Here is an 18,192-nt window from a genome sequence, read left to right as displayed (position 1 = left end):
AAGCCACATGCTACTGCACAGGAGCAGAGGCTTCACTCACTAGGTGTGCGTAGAGCGCTAGCATTCTACATTGAGCGCATGAAGCCTTTCAGAAAGTCGAACCAACTGTTTGTAGCAGTGGCAGACCAGATGAAGGGGCTTCCGGTCTCCTCACAACGCATTTCTTCCTGTATCACGGACAGCATCCGTACCTGCTACGACCTTGCTAAGGTCCCAACCCCATCTATTACGGCCCACTCGACACGAGCTCAAGCCTCGTCCGCCGCTTTCCTGACCCAGGTGCCCATCCCAGGAGATCTGCAGAGCGGCAACCTGGTCTTCGGTGCACACGTTTACCACCCACTATGCCATCACCCAGCATGCTAGAGACAACGCAGCTCTCGGTAGAGCGGTGCTCCAGTCAGTGATTCCTTAACTCCAGCCTCTTCCCCCGGGTGAGAGCTTGGGAGTCACCTGATTGGGAATCGACATGAACAAGCACTCGAAGAAGAAAAGACGGTTACTCACCTTCTTGTAACTGTTGTTCTTTGAGAAGTGGGGTTCACGTCCATTTCAATACCTGCCCTCCTTCCCCTCTGTCGGAGTAGCCGGCAAGAAGGAACTGAAGCGGGGTCGGGTCCGCAAGGTCATATATTGAGCACCATGAAGGCGCCACTCCAAGGGGCTCCCTAGCTGACCCGACGGAAGCTGCTAAGGGAAAAAGTTTCCGACTGTGCACGCAGTGTGCACACACCTAATTGGAATGGAAGTGAACAACACATCTCGAAGAATAACAGTTACACAAAGGTAAGTAACCATCTTTTATAGATTCAGATTTGAAAAGAGATACCAGTAATTTGTTGGTAGGCTCAATAGTCTACCACTATTTTACCATATCTTTTATAAAAACAAAAAATTCACTGTATTATACAGTTATGATCCAATCCCCACTCCATTTTGCAGTAATGTTATTTCAGCATTTGGGACCATTGTTATGATTTTTTTAATAAGGAAAAACTGTAATATTAACAATATATAGTCTTGCTTTTCTGCAGAGCATACAAGCAGGACTTAAAGCAGTCAGTTAATTTCAATCACAAAATGTTAAGACCAATAGATTCTCTTTATACAGTATTTTGAAAACAAAGCTTGAAAAAAAAATACATTTTCTCTTTTCCCCCACATCTTGTATTCCGCTATCCCCAGCACATTTAACAACTAGCCATGGTAAGGTGTTTGATATGTAAGGCTGGGGTTTATAGCTCACTGTGCAACTTTGTCTTTGTTCCAGACCTTTGATGAATGTGTAGCAGCTGGAGGCTCAGACTGTGCTCCAGAGAAACTTTGGCTTCAAATTCCATTCTTCTGTGGCCACAGCTCAGAATGCTGGTAGGGAGATAAAATTGGTTTAAGCGGATAATCAAGTATATTATCACTATAATCTATATTTAATAAGTGAATGTGTGGTGGAGGGTTAGATGTTGAGAAAGAATGAGAGCATCTGGAGTATACCAGCATGTAATTCACTGATGTGTACTTTGTGAGTTTACCTTCCAAAGGTATTTGACTTTAAAAGATTCATGCAACTATTTTCCAAGGAATAAGTTTAAAAGACATTTGTTTTGTAATAGACGTTATAGAAGTGTGCAAACAATTCTATAACTAAAAATCAGCATTTCCATTATAGACTCCAGTATTACGGATTCAATAGCCACAACTTCTTGTTGAATCCGGCTAAATCTTAGTGTACATGTTTGTCTGAACTAAGTGTTCTCCTGCTCAAGCTATTTGAGTTTTATACAGAGGGAAAATGATATAAGTAGCTTGGTTTAAGGTGCTGTTTTGCTAAGCTGTTTGCCAAACTCTCAATAATAAATGCAGCTTAGTGGTTAGAAGGTGAAATGAAATTTGATAAGGATTAACTGTACATGTGGATCAAGCATTTTTGTTTCTTATACAAGAGCCATGTACTTTAAGGAAGTCTCCAGGGAATGTAAGTTTGAAAATGACTTATTCGTGTACAACAATTCCATTCAAATCCTTTTAACATTCAGTGATAGAGAAGTTGCTAACTGCTGTCAGTGGAAACAAATATACTGAAAGGTTCTGAGTGAAGACACGGAGCATTATTATCAAGTCTATTATACCTAAATTTGGTGGATTTAATCACAAGCAAAGCAGGTGGCCACTTGGGGACTTGTACTCAAGTGCAAACTCTGTATAATGTGGGCAAGCCCCATGTACCCCAGTCTGGCAGTGGGACCTGAGGAAGAAGAAGCTTTGAGCCCCTCTATCCCCCCTTTCCTCTCTGGCAATGAAACCATAAAAGTGGGAGAGATGACAGCTCTATTCTTTCTCCTCTGTAAGGCCAGCTTTGCTTTTATATGGGTATTTAACTATGGTAATGAATAAGACTTGCTAAATCAGAGGAATTATGAGACGATATTTATCAGAGCATTAAAAAAGGAGGGCATGTGCCCCCCACACTCCATTTTTTGAGTATGCAAAAAATGGTAGTTCTGACCACTTAATTCTTGAGGCACAGAAAAAGTAAAATTTTAGAAATTGAATTAATTAAAGGAATAACCATATAATTGCTAAACCCTAGTGGGTGAGGTGTTAGTATTAGCAAGAGACTGTTGTGAGCAGCCTTGTAAAGCCGTAATCCATGACGTTTGGGTTTGGTGTTGACCTAGTCACAGGTGAGAGAAATTGGGGAGGGGAAGTTAGGTAAAGGAAATTAGAGATGGGTGTGATTTTAAAATGAGTCTCTCTCTTGCCTGTGCAAAGATGATGTGAAGAAAACTACATCTAGGAATCAAGAATTCTTGGCTGACTTCAGAACCTTGCTGTAATTACTTTTTATCATTTTAGGAATGTGGGGAGCAGATGGGCTTTGGAACAAGCCAAGTACAACCTGATTAATGAATTCTTCCTAGTGGGAGTCACTGAAGAGCTTGAAGACTTTATTATGTTATTGGAGGCAACTTTGCCCCGATTCTTTAGGGGTGCTACAGAACTGTACCGGACAGGTATTTGAATAGCTGTTTTCATTTCTTCCTCACCCCTTTTTCATTTATGCTTTCACATGACCTCTTCAGACCTGAATGAGCAGTCTTGAGTCTCTGCCAGGATTGCTTCTCAATTGATTGATGTTACTTTGCAGGAGGCAGAATCATTCCAAAAGAGTTCTATTATCAGTTTTACAATGCAAGCCAAGAATCTTTAGCCCTTATATGCATTACACACAACCAGGGTGGAGCATTTGGTCTGTGCAGCAGTTCTGCAGTAATATGACTAACTTACTATTATTTATACATGCAGGTAAAACATGGTAGGCTTTACTAAGAAAAGGGCCCAGCCCCAAAGAGGAACTGATAGGCTAGGGCCTTGAGCTTGCAAACTGCTCTGTACTGGAAGATTTCTGCACCCAGGTGGAGCCCCACTAAAGGATCCTTTAATCTGTATAAAACTCCTGTATGTCAGTGGGCATCTATACAAACACGGAGGTCTGTCTGCATGGATCAGCTTGCAAAACTGAGGCGTAAAACAATAGAAAAGCAGGAGGTGGTAGAAGGAGGAGGGAGAGCCAGCCCTAAACAAGAAAAGGGGAAGCTTGCACTTTTTTCTTTCAGATTGATTCCTTGAGGCTACACTTTTGTTTGTGATTTTTTTTTTAATGTTGACATATTTAAAGCCAGAAGTATCATTTTGACTTTAGACAAAAAATATTAAGAAATATTTCTTGACATTTCCAGAAGTATTGTCCCAGGAAAGCAAATCATTATTTAAGGAATGTCACTGCAGAACAAGCAAATTGGCACTTCCTTTGCCACAGTGTAATTTTCAGAAATATAATCTTCTAGAAGTGGTATTTGAATGATTTGTGTGTTTATATATGTATTATGTATACAATTATTGCTAGGCAAACATATGATTATTTCTTCTTCGAGTGCTGGCTCATGTTCATTCTACTTTAGGTGCACACATGCCGCATGCACCGTTGCTGGAAATTTTCCCCTCAGTGGTATCTATCGGGCTGGCTCTTGTGCTCTCTGATGCTGCATGCATATGTGCCAGTATAAGGGGTGCTGCCAGCCCCGCATCCTCTCAGTTCTTCTTCGAGTGATTGCTCATGTGTATTCCACTATAGGTGTGCGTGCTCGCCACGTGCACCGGTGCCGAAAGTTTTTCCCTTAGCAGTACCCGTACTGGGGGAGCACCACTACGACCGCTGGAGTGGTGCCGGTATATCGCGCCATAAAGGGGGCTGCATGCTCCCCTCACCCTCAGTTCCTTCTTGCCGCCAGTGAAGGTAGTCGGAACTTTGTGCTCCAGCCTTGGCTGCAGCGCTTCTAGCCTTAGTGGTACTTGTTTGTCGATAGATAGCTTCTCTAGTTGGTAGCCTGGCTCGGGGCATGCCCCGTGCCCCAGGCTTCAAGTCTTGCGACTCCTGTCACAATTCCATGCCCAGAAGCGATCCGCACTCCGAGTGTCTTCGCTGTCTGGGCGAGTCTCACATAAGAGAGAAGTGCAAAATTTGCAAATCGTTTAAGCCCCGGACTAAACGTGAACGCGAGATTCGTCTCCGGACCACCTTATGGAATCGGCATTGGCCCCGGCACCGGCGCGCCGACCCGACCAGGCCCTAGGTACCGCATCATCTGTGCGGAGCGAAGCCCCATCCACCAGTCAGCACCGCTCCCCAGCCAAGAAGCAGGGCAAATCCCAGCGACGCCGTGAGAAGGACAGAGGTGAGGCCGGACCTGAGTTGGCCAGCCCACGATCTCTGTCGGGGCCCAGCTCTCCGACTCGTGCACAGCGGAGTAGTCCGGCCCCGTCTGCACGGACCTCCCCACTGATACGGGTCCCCTCCACGCCGGAGGCAGCCCAGGCGGCGCGCGACGTCCCCACCATGTCAGTACCGAGTGGACTATCCGAGGTGAGGCCCCGGTCCTGAGGGAAACCATCGTTGGGCTTCCAGCCCTCACCGGCTACGTCGGTTGTGGAGACCTCCTTCCGATTTGCCGGGCCCTCCTGTAGCCCCAGACATACCTCTACTCCGTTGTCGGAGTCGCCTGGGAGTGAATCACCTGAGTCGTCCTCAACCCGCAGAGGCAGCAGGCGCTGGCATGGGAAGTGTCGAGTGAGAGCAGATCTCGACGCCGACAGCACCACCGATCATACCACGACGATCGCCACGTTCGGAATGCATCCTGGCACTCACCGGCACCGCGACGCCGCGCCCGGAGCCACCGAAGGGAGTCCAGGGATATGCCCTCCGACGTCTACACCTATTCATCGTCGAGGTCAAAATCCCGTGGCAGGAGGCGGCATGGACAGCACCGGTCAAGCCGCTCCCACAGCACCGTGCGATCCTCGGCCACCTCTGCCTCGGCTCCCAGCCGCCCCTCCCCGGGCCTCACCGCTCCCCAGGAACAAATAACCCTGGTGGGACCCCAGGCGGGGCAGTGGCAAGGGGCACCATGGCAAGGACAGTGGTGCCAATGGGCACTGTGGCCCCAGGCACCTGCACCGCCAAGGCCTCGCTCCGTGGCTGGGGCATCCCAAACTCGCTCTGCGTCCCTGTCTCGGCGCCAACGGCACTGCAACCGGACCCTGATGCGGATGGTGGCATACCGGCACTGCCCGATGCTCTCAGGTCCGTCCCAGTCGCCCTGCAGGCACCGAATGAGTCCATAGTGGCACCGCCTCCTCCATCTCAAGAGGATTTCAAGGCGCACCAGGAGCTCCTACGGCTTGTAGCCGCCATTCTACACCTACAGGCGGAGGAGATTGAGGAACCATCAGACAATCTTTTCAATGTCCTTTCCTCCTCAGCACCGGGTTGCGTGGCACTGCCACTTCACCAGGGGGTGGCAAACATTTCCACGGGCCTATGGCAAACCCCGGCTTCCCTGCCGCCTATCTCTAAGAAGGCGGACCATAAATACTTCATGCCAACAAAAGGGCACAAGCATCTTTAAACCCACCCCACTCCGAACTCTTTGGTGGTGGAGTCGGTGAACGACCGTGAACGGCACAGGCAGCCTGCACCGACCCCGAAGGATAAGGAGGCCAGGAGACTGGACACGTTTGGCAAAAAGGTTTATTCCTTAGCCAGTTTCCAACTCAGGGTGGCGAACCACCAAACCCTCCTGAGTCACTTTGACTTCAACTTGTGGGGCTCTTTGCCAAAATTCGAGCCCTCCCTTCAAGAGCAGGACAGGAAGGAGTTCAAAGCGCTGCTCGACGAGGGTACAGCAGTAGCAAAAGCAGCTCTCCAGGCTGCCTCAGACGCAGCTGACACGGCGGCTCGTTCAATGGCCACGGCTATCTCCATGTGGCGTGCATCGTGGCTTTCCCTCTCGGGGCTGTCGGTGGAGTCCCAGTCTATACTGCAGGACCTGCCATTTGATGGCAAAGCATTATTTGCAGACCAGACAGACACCCGTCTGCACGGGATGAAGGAGGCTCCCGCACCACCCTGCAGACACTTGGTCTGTATGTCCCGCCGGCCAAGGACAATCCCAGACCGCAGCCCTCGGCTCCCCTGGCATGGGGCAGATACGAGCCCCCGCCTAAGAGGCAGAGAGAGCAGCGGCGTCGGTCCCAACGCCAGTCCCGTTCGGCCCCACGACCTGGGCCCTCGAAGGCCAAGAGGCCAAGGAAACGGCATTTTTGACTCATTGCAGGGGGTCACCAGGCCTGCTGCCAGTGTATTCCCCCCCCCCCCAGTTAATAAAGTTGAGTTTTACCAACCGTTTATCGGCCTTCCGACTGCAATGGTCCCGTATAACGTCAGACCGATGGGTCCTCAGCACCAACTCCCAAGGGTACAGGTTAAAGTTCGTTTCTCCCCCTCCCCACCATCCATCATCCCGGGAGCTGGCCGGGGACCTGGAGCATGCCCTCCTCCTCAGCCAGGAGGTAGAGTGCCTCCTCTCCCTGGGAGCTGTGGAAAGAGTACCCCGGGAATTCCAGGGCAAGGGATTTTACTCCAGGTATTTCCTCATCCTGAAGGCGAAGGGCGGGCTTCGGCCCATCCTCAATCTGCGGAATCTCAACCAGTTCCTGGTTCGTTGCAAATTCCGCATGGTGTCCCTGGCCTCTATTATCCCATCCCTAGACCCGGGGGATTGGTTTATGGCTCTGGACCTCCAAGATGCGTACTTTCACATCCACATTTTCGAGGGTCACAGGCGCTTCCTCCGTTTCCTGGTGGGTCAGGACCACTACCAGTTTACGGGCCTTCCCTTTGGCCTGTCAACTGCCCCCAGGGTCTTTACAAAGTGTATGGTGGGGGTGGCTGCCCACCTCAGGAGGAAAGGGCTGCAGATCTTTCCCTACTTCGATGACTGTCTGCTCAAGGGCAAGTCTCGGTCTCAGGTGCAGGAGCAGATGAACTTCCTGCTAAACACCTGCGCAGCTCTAGGCCTAGTGGTAAACGAGGAGAAATCCACGTTAGTCCCAGTTCAGTGAATAAACTTCATAGGAGCGCTGTTAGATTCCCGGGTGGCCACGGCCTCCCTCCCACGGGACAGATTCGAGACGCTCAAAGCTCTCATCGCCTCTGTCACGGCCTTTCTGGTAACTACGGCACGGGTGTGCCTTCAAATCCTAGGCCATATGGCAGCATGCACCTCTGTGGTGCGACATGCCAGGCTCAGAATGAGGCCCCTTCAGCTTGGCTGGCCTCCCGGTACTCCCAGGCCAGGGACGGCCTGGACAAGGTCCTCACGGTGCTGCCAACGGTGGTGGAAAGCCTGCAATGGTGGTCCCTCCCGAGCAACATGCTTCGGGATATCCCCTTCCGAGAGCCCCCTCCCTCACTAGATCTAGTGTCGGATGCCTCGGACCTGGTCTGGGGAGCCCACGTGGGGGGCTTCAAGACCCCAGAGTATGTGGTCACCCGAGGAACTGACCCTGCACATAAATGTCAGGGAGCTCAGGGCTGTGCGCCTGGCATGCGTTGCCTTCCGCCAGCACATACCGGGGAAGGTGGTCAGAGTCCTCACGGACAATACGACAGCCATGTATTACGTAAACAAGCAAGGGGGCACGCGTTCCCGGGCCTTATGCCAGGAAGCCCAGCTCCTGTGGGAATTCTGTATAGCCCACGACATCCTCCTGCGGGCCTTTTACCTGCCCGGCAAGAGCAACACGCTCGCGGACCACCTGAGCAGAGGTTTCTCCCAACAGCACGAGTGGTCCCTGCACAGGGAGGTGGCCAGGTGGATCTTCCTACAGTGGGGTACTCCCCAAGTAGACCTGTTCGCCACCGCCCAGAATCGCCTGTGTCCCCGATTCTGCTCCAGGGCGGGAGAGGGCGATGGTGCGATATCAGATGCATTCCTGCTCCCATGGTCGGGTCCCCTGTTGTACGCCTTCCCGCCCTTCCCCCGATAGACAGAGTCCTACAGAAGGTGAAGTCAGACGGGGCGCGGGTTATCCTCATAGCCCCGGACTGGGCCCGTCAACATTGGTACGGGACCCTACTGCAACTCTTAGCGGCCCCCCCTTGCAGGCTGCCGCTCCTCCCGGACCTTCTCTCACAAGAGGAAGGTTGTCTCCTCCACCCCAACCTGGCCCCACTCCACTTGACAGCGTGGCTGCTCCGTGGTTGAATGAGGAGGAAGGGAGATGTTCTGACAATGTGAGACGGGTCCTGCTGGCAAGTAGGAAAACCGCCACACGTCGAACCTACCTGGCCGAATGGTATCGGTTCTCTATGTGGGCGAGAGATAGAGGTTCCTCTCCCTCTACCGCATCTATCCAGCTGGTCCTCGATTACCTCCTGTCCCTTAGGACCCAAGGGCTGGCGCCCTCCTCGATCAGGGTGCACCTGGCGGCCATTTCGGCCTTCCACCCCCCGGTGCAGGGCCTTTCGGTGTTTTCACATCACGTGATGTCCCGGTTTCTAAAAGGGTTAGATCGGGCATTCCCTTACTCCAGACCCCCGGTCCCACTCTGGGACCTGAACCTAGTGCTCTCCCGCCTCACAGGGCCTCCTTTCGAGCCCTTAGCCACATGTTTGTGGTCCCACTTATCGTGGAAAGTGGCGTTCTTAGTGGCTATCACCTCAGCCCGCCGGGTCTCCGAGCTCAGGGCCCTGACCTCTGAACCACCGTATACGGTCTTCCATAAGGACAAGGTTCAGCTCCGCCCTCACCCCGCCTTCGTGCCGAAGGTAGTCTCGGCTTTTCACATGGATCAGGATATTTTCCACCCGGTCCTCTGTCCTAAGCCCCATTCCTCCAATGAGGAACGACGCCTGCACATGTTAGCTGTGCGTAGAGCGCTGGCTTTTTACCTAGACAGAACCAGGCCATTTAGGAAGTCCCCCCCAGCTGTTTATTGCATCAGCCGAGCGCATGAGGGGGCGTCCGGTCTCCACCCAGCGGATCTCCCACTGGATCACCTCATGCATTTGCGCCTGTTACGACCTGGCAGGGATTCCCCCGCCTCCTATAGTGAAGGCTCATTCGACGAGAGCCCAGGCCTCATCAGCGGCATATGTGGCTCACATCCCTATTCAGGACATATGTAGGGCTGCTATGTGGTCCTCTGTCCATACCTTCTCATCGCACTATGTGATCATCTCCCAAACACGGGATTACGCAGGGTTTGGTAGGGCGGTGCTCCGCCCGGGTAACCCTTAAAACTTAACGCTTAAACTCCTACCCACCTCCATCAGGTATAGCTTGGAGTCACCTATAGTGGAATACACATGAGCAATCACTCGAAGAAAAAAGGACAGTTACCTGTTCTGTAACTGGCTGCCTTCGAGATGTGTTGCTCAGATGTAGTCCACATCCCGCCCTCCTTCCCCTCTGTCGGAGTTGTTTGGCAAGAAGGAACTGAGGGTGGGGGGAGCACGCAGCCCCCTTTATGGCGCGATATACCGGCGCCACTCCAGGGGTCGCAGCAGTGCTCCTCCAGTACGGGTACTGCTAAGGGAAAAACTTCCGGCACCAGTGCATGTGGCGAGCACACACACCTATAGTGCAATACACCTGAGCAACACATCTCGAAGAACGCCAGTTACGGAACAGGTAACTGTCCTTTCCTTCTTACCGCCTGTGACAGTTGCTGGAACATCTCTTGCTTTGGCAAGGTGTTTCAGTGGTATTTTCTCTTCAGCTTAGTTTATTAGTTTTCAGTTAGTAGTAGTGTAAATAATACTAGTGTAGGTCATTAGTCCCTCTTCTTTAGTGTAGAGGGGCTCCCTTTGCCCCTGGAGCTGGGTATGTCCTGGGCCCCAGGCTTCGAACCTTGTGCCTCCTGTAGCAAGCCTATACCGGTGAGCGACCCACACTCCAGTTGTCCAAAGCCTCTGGGAGAGCTTCATATACGAGAGCGCTGTCAGATCTGTCGGGACTTTAAGCCTCATATGAAGAAAGACAGAGAGGCAACGCTGAGGGCTATCCTAACGGAAGCCACTCTTAGACCGGCGTCGGAGCCATGCAGCTCAGATTCTGCAGCGAGCACTTCAGCTTCGCTGTGAAGCACCTCTCCGGCACCACGCGCTTCTTGGCACTGTTTTCCATCTCTGGTACTGAGGGAAAAACATAAGAAGCAGTGATCTGAGAGAAGATGCTCCCCAGTGCTGAGGTAAGGCAAACGGGGAAGGCAGTGGAGTGTGCTCCACGCCGGGCCACTTCTCCACCCCGGTCCAATGGCAGCACTGTTGTCTCCGCCTTGAGGGCCATTGATTTCGGTGCAAGACCACCTTTCCCTCGCTCCCCCCAACCCCCCGCAGATGTCAGGAAGTCATCACAGTGCCTTCTACCCCAGAGGCCTTTGCAGCAGCCAGGGATCTCTCTCTCCCAGTACCGCCGACTCCAGTGCCACAACCTCCGGCTCCGATGAGCATGAGCAGAAAAGAACAAGGGGCTCCAAGCTCTTTCCTGGTACTGGGTATCTTCCAAAGGCAAGCCAGGCCATGTTTCATCTGTGAGGTCTTTCCTGGTCCAGCACCAGTCCCTGGACCCTCGGCACCAACTGGCGGAAATAAGGGGTACTGGTCCCCTGTGGTCACCTCAGGAGGACGTTTCTTCAGTCTGAGGTGGAGCCCTACACCCATCCCAAGAGCTGTTGCCATTATCCATCCTACATCCCACCAGTCCTACTCAGTGGCGTCCAATAGGTGGGCTCCTGCATGGCTCCATTCAGCATCGGACCCCGACTCTAGTACCAAGTCCAGTACCAACACACAACATGTGGGTCCAATGTGTGTAATCAGGGCAGAAGAAGAGGAGGAAGCTCCCCCTCCAGTACAGGCCTCTTCCTCCCCAAACGAGACCACCTTGACTGAGCAGCTCACTGCATCACCATCTGAGGTGGCCCTCCCATCAACAAGGTTGTTATGGTCTGATCAGAGCCCTGTGGCAGACCCCATCTTCTCTTCCTCCCACTTTGAAGAGGGCAGAGAAGAAATACTATGTGCCATCCAGTTGGTACCAGTACTTATATTCTCATCCTCCTCCTGAGTCCCTAGTCGTAACAGTAGCTAATGAGAGGGCCAGACAAGCACTACCCCCAAACAGAAAGGCTTAAAGAAACTAGATCTGTTTGGCAGAAAAAATTATTCAACAGGCAGATTGCAACTTCATATCTTGAACCAGCAAGCCCTGCTGGAGAGGTACGATTATAATATGTGGGATTCTTTGACAAAATTTAAGGACTCGCTGCCTCAGGGCTCCATGCAAGAGTTCTCTGCCTTCTTAGAGGAGGAAAAGAACATAGAGCCTCACTCCAGGCAACCCTGGACGCAGCTGTTGCAGTAGCCAGAACGATGGCTTCCACAGTGGTCTTGAGGCTAATGTTTGGCTGCAATCCTTAGGGCTACCATAAAAGGTCCAACAGTCAATCCAAGACCTCCCATTCGAGGGTACCTCATTGTTTTCAGAGCAAACAGACACAAAGCTTCATGGCCTGAACGACTCCAGGGCTATCCTCAGGTCCCTGGGCCTCTATGCTCTGCCTCCCTCAAGGAAGCATTTCAGGGCTCAGCAACTTGACTGCTTCTCAGCTTCTTGTGCTTACAGTTCCAGCTCCGGTCCTTGCCTCTCTCAACTGGTGGAAGGACCCCCAACCAGCTATGGCGGACATTCCCTTTGTCATCCCCCAGCCATCAGTGTCCTTAATTTCAGATGCTTCCGATCTAGCTTGGGAGCCCATTTCGACCTCCTAAGACCACAGGGTTGGTGGACCCACAAAGAGCTCTCCCTACACATAAATGTCAGAGAGCTCAGAGCGGTCCGCTTAGCTTACCAAGTGTTTCTTCCCCAAATCACAGGCAAAGTAGTGTGAGTACTTACGGACAACACAGTCATGTTCTACATCAACAAGCAGGGAGGAGCATGTTCCTCTGTCCTGTGTCAGGAGGCCGTCCATCTATGGGACTTCTGCATGAAGCACTCCATTCGCTTTGAGGCTATCCATCTTCTGGGAGCTCAGAACGCCCAGGCAGATCACCTCAGCTGATCTTTCTCCTCTCACCAGGCCACTAGGTTCATCTTCCAAAGATGGGGATCTCCCCAGATAGATTTGTTTGCAACCAGGCAGAACAAGAAATACCATTAGTTTTGCTCGCTTCATGGTCATAGCCCGAGGTCCCTTTCAGATGCCTTCCTGCTTCTATGGACCGATCTCCTATTTTATGAATGTCCTTCAGTTCCTCTTGTATACAAGGTCCTTCTGAAAATCAAGCAGGACAAGGCGAGCATTATTTTAATAGCCCTGGTATCGCCATGCCAACACTGGTTCAGCATTCTGCTAGACTTGTCAGTAATGCACCTAATCTCACAAGATCCAGGGCTGTTTACTCCACCCGAACCTCGGAGCCCTTCACCTGATCTTGTGGAAACTCCATGGTTGCGCCTGGAGGAACAAGCCTGTTCAGAACAAGTCCGCTAGGTCTTGCTAGGTAGTAGGAAGCCATCTACTAGGGCTACCTATGTGGCCAAGTGGAAGCGTTTTTCAATATTGTCTTCCTAACAAGGTCTATCTCCAAATCATTCGGTCTTCCTTTAAATCTATAGTGGAATACCTGCTCCACCTAAAACAGCAAAGTCTGGCTGTTGCATCTATCATGGTACACCTAGCGGCAATCTCAGCCTTCCAGCTGCCAGTGAACTGTAGGTCAGTTTTCTTGCACAAGATGTCCATCTGCTTTCTTAAAGGGTTAGAGAGACTTTACCCTCAGATTTGTGAGCCGATTTCCCTGTGGGATTTAAACCTGGTCCTGTCAAGACTCATAGGCCCTCCCTTTGAGCCGCTAGCATCATGCCCTCTGCTGTTTCTCTCCTGGAAGGCTGCCTTCGTGATAGTGAATACCTCAGCCAGAAGCATCTCAGAAGTCAGGGCCCTTGCATCAGAACCACTATACACTGTGTTCATCAAGGACAAAGTTCAACTGCGCCCCCCACCTAGCATTCCTGCCGAAGACGGTTTTGCAGTTCTATAGTAACCAGGCCATTTTCCTGCCAGTTTTCTACCTGAAACCACACAGGAATTCAGAAGAATGGCAGCTTCACTCATTGCATGTCAGATGTTCCCTAACCTTTTACATTGAGTGGACTAAACCATTCTGTCAAGTATCAGAGGGGTAGCCGTGTTAGTCTGGATCTGTAAAAAGCAACAGAGTCCTGTGGCACCTTATAGACTGACAGATGTATTGGAGCATAAGCTTTCATGGATGAATACCCACTTTGTCAGACGCATTCTGTAGATCTATACAACTCTTTGTGGCAGTAGCAGAGAGAATGAAAGGCCTGTCAGTTTCAGCCCAGAGAATTTCATCTTGGATAATCTCCTGTATTCAAGTGTGCTACGAGTAGGCAGATATTCCACCTCCTGCTATCTTGACTACTCATTCGACAAGAGCTCAGGGCTCATTGGCGGCATTTCTGGCCCAGGTCCTGATTCAAGTGCATGCCTTCTCCTCCTACTATGCCATCACCCAGCAGGCTGGAGGTGATTCCAGGTTTGGGAGAGCAGTGTTACAATCCGCATGCCCATGAACTCCAAGCCTACCTCCTTGGGTACTGCTTGTGAGTCACCTAATGTGGAATGGACATGAACAAGCACTCAAAGAAGAAAAACGGTTATTAACCTTTCCATAACTACTGTTCTTTGAGATGTTGCTCATGTACATTCCACAACCCACCCTCCTTCCCGTCTGTCGGAGTTAGGCGGCAAGAAGGAACTGAGAGAGTGCGGGGCCGATGACGCCCCTTATACTAGTGCAGAAGTGTGCGGCACCAAAGGGTGCAAGAGCCGACCCGACGGATACCACTGAGAGAAAAATCTCTGGCAACGGTGCACGCACACCTAATGTGGAATGGACATAAGCAACACATCTCGAAGAACAACAGTTACGGAAAGGTTAGTAACCATTTTTTATTACTTCTACTGTTGTAGCACCCAAGTGGCGAGCACTTTCCAAACCAAGATGAAGAAACATTCACATCTCCAAAGAGCATGACGTTGGATTATACTAAATCTAAATCCCCTTCTGGCAGGCATAGAGAATGCCCATTTTACCTGTGTCTGAAGGTACCTGTACGTTTGGAGGCCCATAAAGTCATGATGGGTATGTCTACACTGTGTTTTTAAAACCTGTGGCAGCAAGTCTCAGAGCCCAGATCTACAGACCCGGGCTTGTGCTTGGGTGCTAAAAACAGCTGGATAGATGCTTCGACTGGAGCTCAGTCTTTGAAGCCCACCTTTTTCCTCAGGCTTCAGAGCCTGAGCTCCATCCTGACCCAAGTATTTCCACAGCTGAGACTTGCTGCTCTAGGTTGTAAAGCGCAGTGTAGGCATACCCCATGAGACTTACAGCCTCCCAAAGTCTATTTCAAATTGGACCTCTAGCTGCTGGGTTTGGGTTTGTTTTTAGCATGCTCCTACCTATTTGCCCTGATGTTTTACCTTTGCAAGGGCTTTTTGTCCCCATCCTGCATCAGATTGTTTGGGCTATGGACATACAGATGCATGTTTCTCCTCTCCTTTGGTTATCATAGACTGCTGCCGTTAGAAATAGCTGAACCCTCTCTAGGTAGCTGCTGTTGGCCCTGCTGCATGTGATGATGTAGGACTCTGGGCAGGACTTCTGCCTCTGAACAGGAAGAGGGACAAGATTATTGTTTAGAAGCCACTAAATATGCAAAATTAACATTTTATATGCAGTTTTTTAAATTTTTCAACTATCGCTCTTATGAAGAGTGATAGTCAGTGTTAAAATTAGTAAAGCTGCACCTTAAACAAAGTGTGTTCTCTGAACCAGCTTTCCTGGTAGTAGATGCTTCTGGCTTTGAATTTTCTTAATTTCTTAGTATTTAGTATCCATAGTAATTTCCAAGTAGATATTAATCAAGTTTGAAATAAAGATCTTACAGGTCCATTATGTGGGGTAACACAATTCATTAAGTGATTATTTCCTGTTTGGGGCTTTATTAACTGAGTCCTTTGCATGGAGTGAGGAGCAGGTTCTCTGAGAAAACACTAATGCAAAATGCATTAATGCTTAGTGGCAGAGGTTTCAATTTACCGGTCCCACATGGTTATATTAATAATTTTGGGATTGAGTTCTATCAATTTTGATACAATTTATCAAAATGTTGATTGAAGAAACTGTGCAAATAAAACAACTGCAGCCTGTACGGTACAATTCTGGAATTATTTAAACTTGTAAGTGCAAGTGGAGTTATAACTGCTTTCATTTTCCATTTAGGAAAAAAGTCTCATCTTAGGAAAACAACAGAGAAAAAGCTCCCAACAAAAGAAACCATTGCCAAGCTGCAGCAGTCGGAAATTTGGAAAATGGAGAATGAGTTCTATGAATTTGCACTGGAGCAATTTCAGTTTGTCAGAGCACATGCAGTTCGGGAAAAAGATGGAGAATTGTATATTCTGACGCAAAACTTTTTCTATGAAAAGATTTACCCTAAGTCGAACTAAGAACAAGGTATACTGTTAGATTAATGGACTAAACCTTTGGTCACTTTGTCATCTTAGTTCTCAGCCCTGGAAAATAGTGTGCTGGTAGACCTCTGAGGTATTTCTCTCTAGAGCTGAGGAAAGTGGGCTGTGGATCACACCAAAGGTGTTGGATACTTGACTTAAGCTTCAGTTCTTTTATCTAACTAATAGTTTCAGTGGGAGTTACTACCCTTTCCCTGAAGAAACCTACATTTTCCTTTACAGATATTAACTGCACAGAGGTTTTGGTTGAAAATATAAACAAAAAATGCTTCTGTTTATGCTGTTGTTGATTCTCAGAGCAATTTATTTTCATTTAAACTTCTGTAAACAAGAAATCAACTGTTTTCCCAGCTTCTACATGGAGATTTTGGTTGTATACAATTATGAATAGTGTTAATAACTGGTTGACATCTGTGCTTTGTTTTTGTGAGTCACGTTACATGATATTCATTGGAATGGTCAATCATGTTCTGCTAAGAAATGCTGCTGCTGGATTTGCCCATATATAAATGTGGTTTTATTAAAAAGAAAAGTTATAACTAATCATTAGTGTTTTTAAAAAATAATTTCCATATTAATATTGTAAAAAGAGAATCGAGGCAGTATTTCCTTTTCCTTCCTCACCCCAACTGCCAACTGAAGTTGGGAAAATTCTGCAAAGAAAGTTGGCATTGCCTGCAGTTCTAGTTAATGCTTATACATCAATATAAAAAAACCCTAGTAAATTCAGTATCAAGTTGCTCCATGGATTCTTCATAATGACTGTAAACTGAGATATTGGTGAATCCATATTATGACTCCATTAGTGAGCTGTGGTATGGTTTGGGTTTTCCTACTTCTTCTATACTTTTACCTGTAGAATATTTTTACTAAGGTGCTTTATAATGTGTTTTAAAGCATTGCATTTACAAAAGGAGTAAAATGCTGTAAATACTGCATATTTTATGTATTTGGACCAAAAGGTTACAAGTAATTAGCTGAAAGTGGTTTTTGCACCAGTTTTGTTACATGTGAAGTAAAAACCATCTCATCTGCTGTTCTGCTTCCTATTTTAGTTAACTGTTGGACATCACTGAAATGCACTTCAATGACCTCTACAACTTTACTAACACAGCACATTGTCCAGAAGTTCTCTTTACCTAAAATTAGTCTGTATCTTTTTATAACATTTGAAAGAGGAAAAAGAAAATCAAATGTGTGGTTGAGACACGGTGAACTTGACATAAATGTGTTTATGTAACCGCCTTACATCACTATTGTAAACTTGTATGATTTGCCATTATTAGCAGCTTGAAACACCTGGTAGATTAAGTGTAGTTGAGATTAGTGAACAGATGTTTGGATACTGGGGACACTGTGTTTTAACAAACTGCAGTGAATACCTACATGTAACTTTTTTAAAAATCACAGTAATTACCCCTTTTTTCACCTTCAGTTTATAAAAATTAGTTTCCCTGGGTTTGATTGGGGTGGGGGGAAGGAGATAATGTGACGTATCTGAATCCCTACGGATGGTGCTTAAAGCAATAGTGTAAAGTTATTAAGATGGAGTTTCTTTAATGCATTTGTTTTTTGTAATATGAAAATGATTGGGAGTTGAAAATCATGTGTACATTGGATGTTTGCTGCCAAAAACACAATGATCCAATTATGAAAAGATTAATTGATCCACTATCCAGTACTAATTTTAAATTTGCTTTACTATTCTTTGGACCTTCCTCTTTTGAGATTTAAAAAAAAAAAACATTTCTCAAATAGCTGTTCGCCTCAATTAGGTACTGGTGGATCTTTCTTTCTGATTACTGATTTATGTAGCATGTACCAGACAGGATTTTGCTTGATTCCTTTCCTGTGTATCAGCTTCATTAATGATGCCAACACATCACTGGGGAACAGGATTTGCTACTTGATTTATGTTTCTTCTACTAGCTGGTTGTCTAGCTGGACAAGAAGTACTGGAGAGTCATCATAGAGTGGCTATTGCAGTTCTGAAATTTTCTGTTAGACTGGTAAATTTTGGAAATACAGTGGATATTTATCATTTTAAAAAATGAACATTTTTAGGGCAGATCACATTTTGTCCCCCATATAATTTGGATTTATTTGCTTAAAGCACCTTATTTTCTCAATCCTTTTGTAAAATTTTCAGAATATCTCTGAACAGATGCAAAGTGAAAACACAGTACCCAACTAGCTAACGAAATAAGGCATTTAAACATGCAA

General features: G+C 48.2%; 1 protein-coding gene across 1 annotated transcript in view; it reads left to right on the top strand.

Moving 5' to 3' along the window:
• The window catches only part of LOC113407413 (heparan sulfate 2-O-sulfotransferase 1), a 178,797-nt gene extending 161,321 nt beyond the window's left edge, over positions 1 to 17,476 (top strand). Inside the window, exons 5-7 of the mRNA XM_026655903.2 lie at positions 1,271 to 1,368; positions 2,854 to 3,011; positions 15,719 to 17,476. Coding sequence (XP_026511688.1) covers positions 1,271 to 1,368; positions 2,854 to 3,011; positions 15,719 to 15,945 — 483 coding nt within the window. The 3' untranslated portion in view covers positions 15,946 to 17,476. The remainder of the gene's footprint in view (positions 1 to 1,270; positions 1,369 to 2,853; positions 3,012 to 15,718) is intronic.
• The last annotated feature ends 716 nt before the right edge of the window (positions 17,477 to 18,192 follow it).

The sequence above is a fragment of the Terrapene carolina genome, unplaced genomic scaffold, assembly GCF_002925995.2.
Source record: "Terrapene carolina triunguis isolate 2854851 unplaced genomic scaffold, T_m_triunguis-2.0 Scaffold211, whole genome shotgun sequence".
In the NCBI taxonomy this organism is placed as follows: Eukaryota; Metazoa; Chordata; order Testudines; family Emydidae; genus Terrapene; species Terrapene triunguis.
This window is presented reverse-complemented; position numbering and strand designations above follow the sequence as displayed.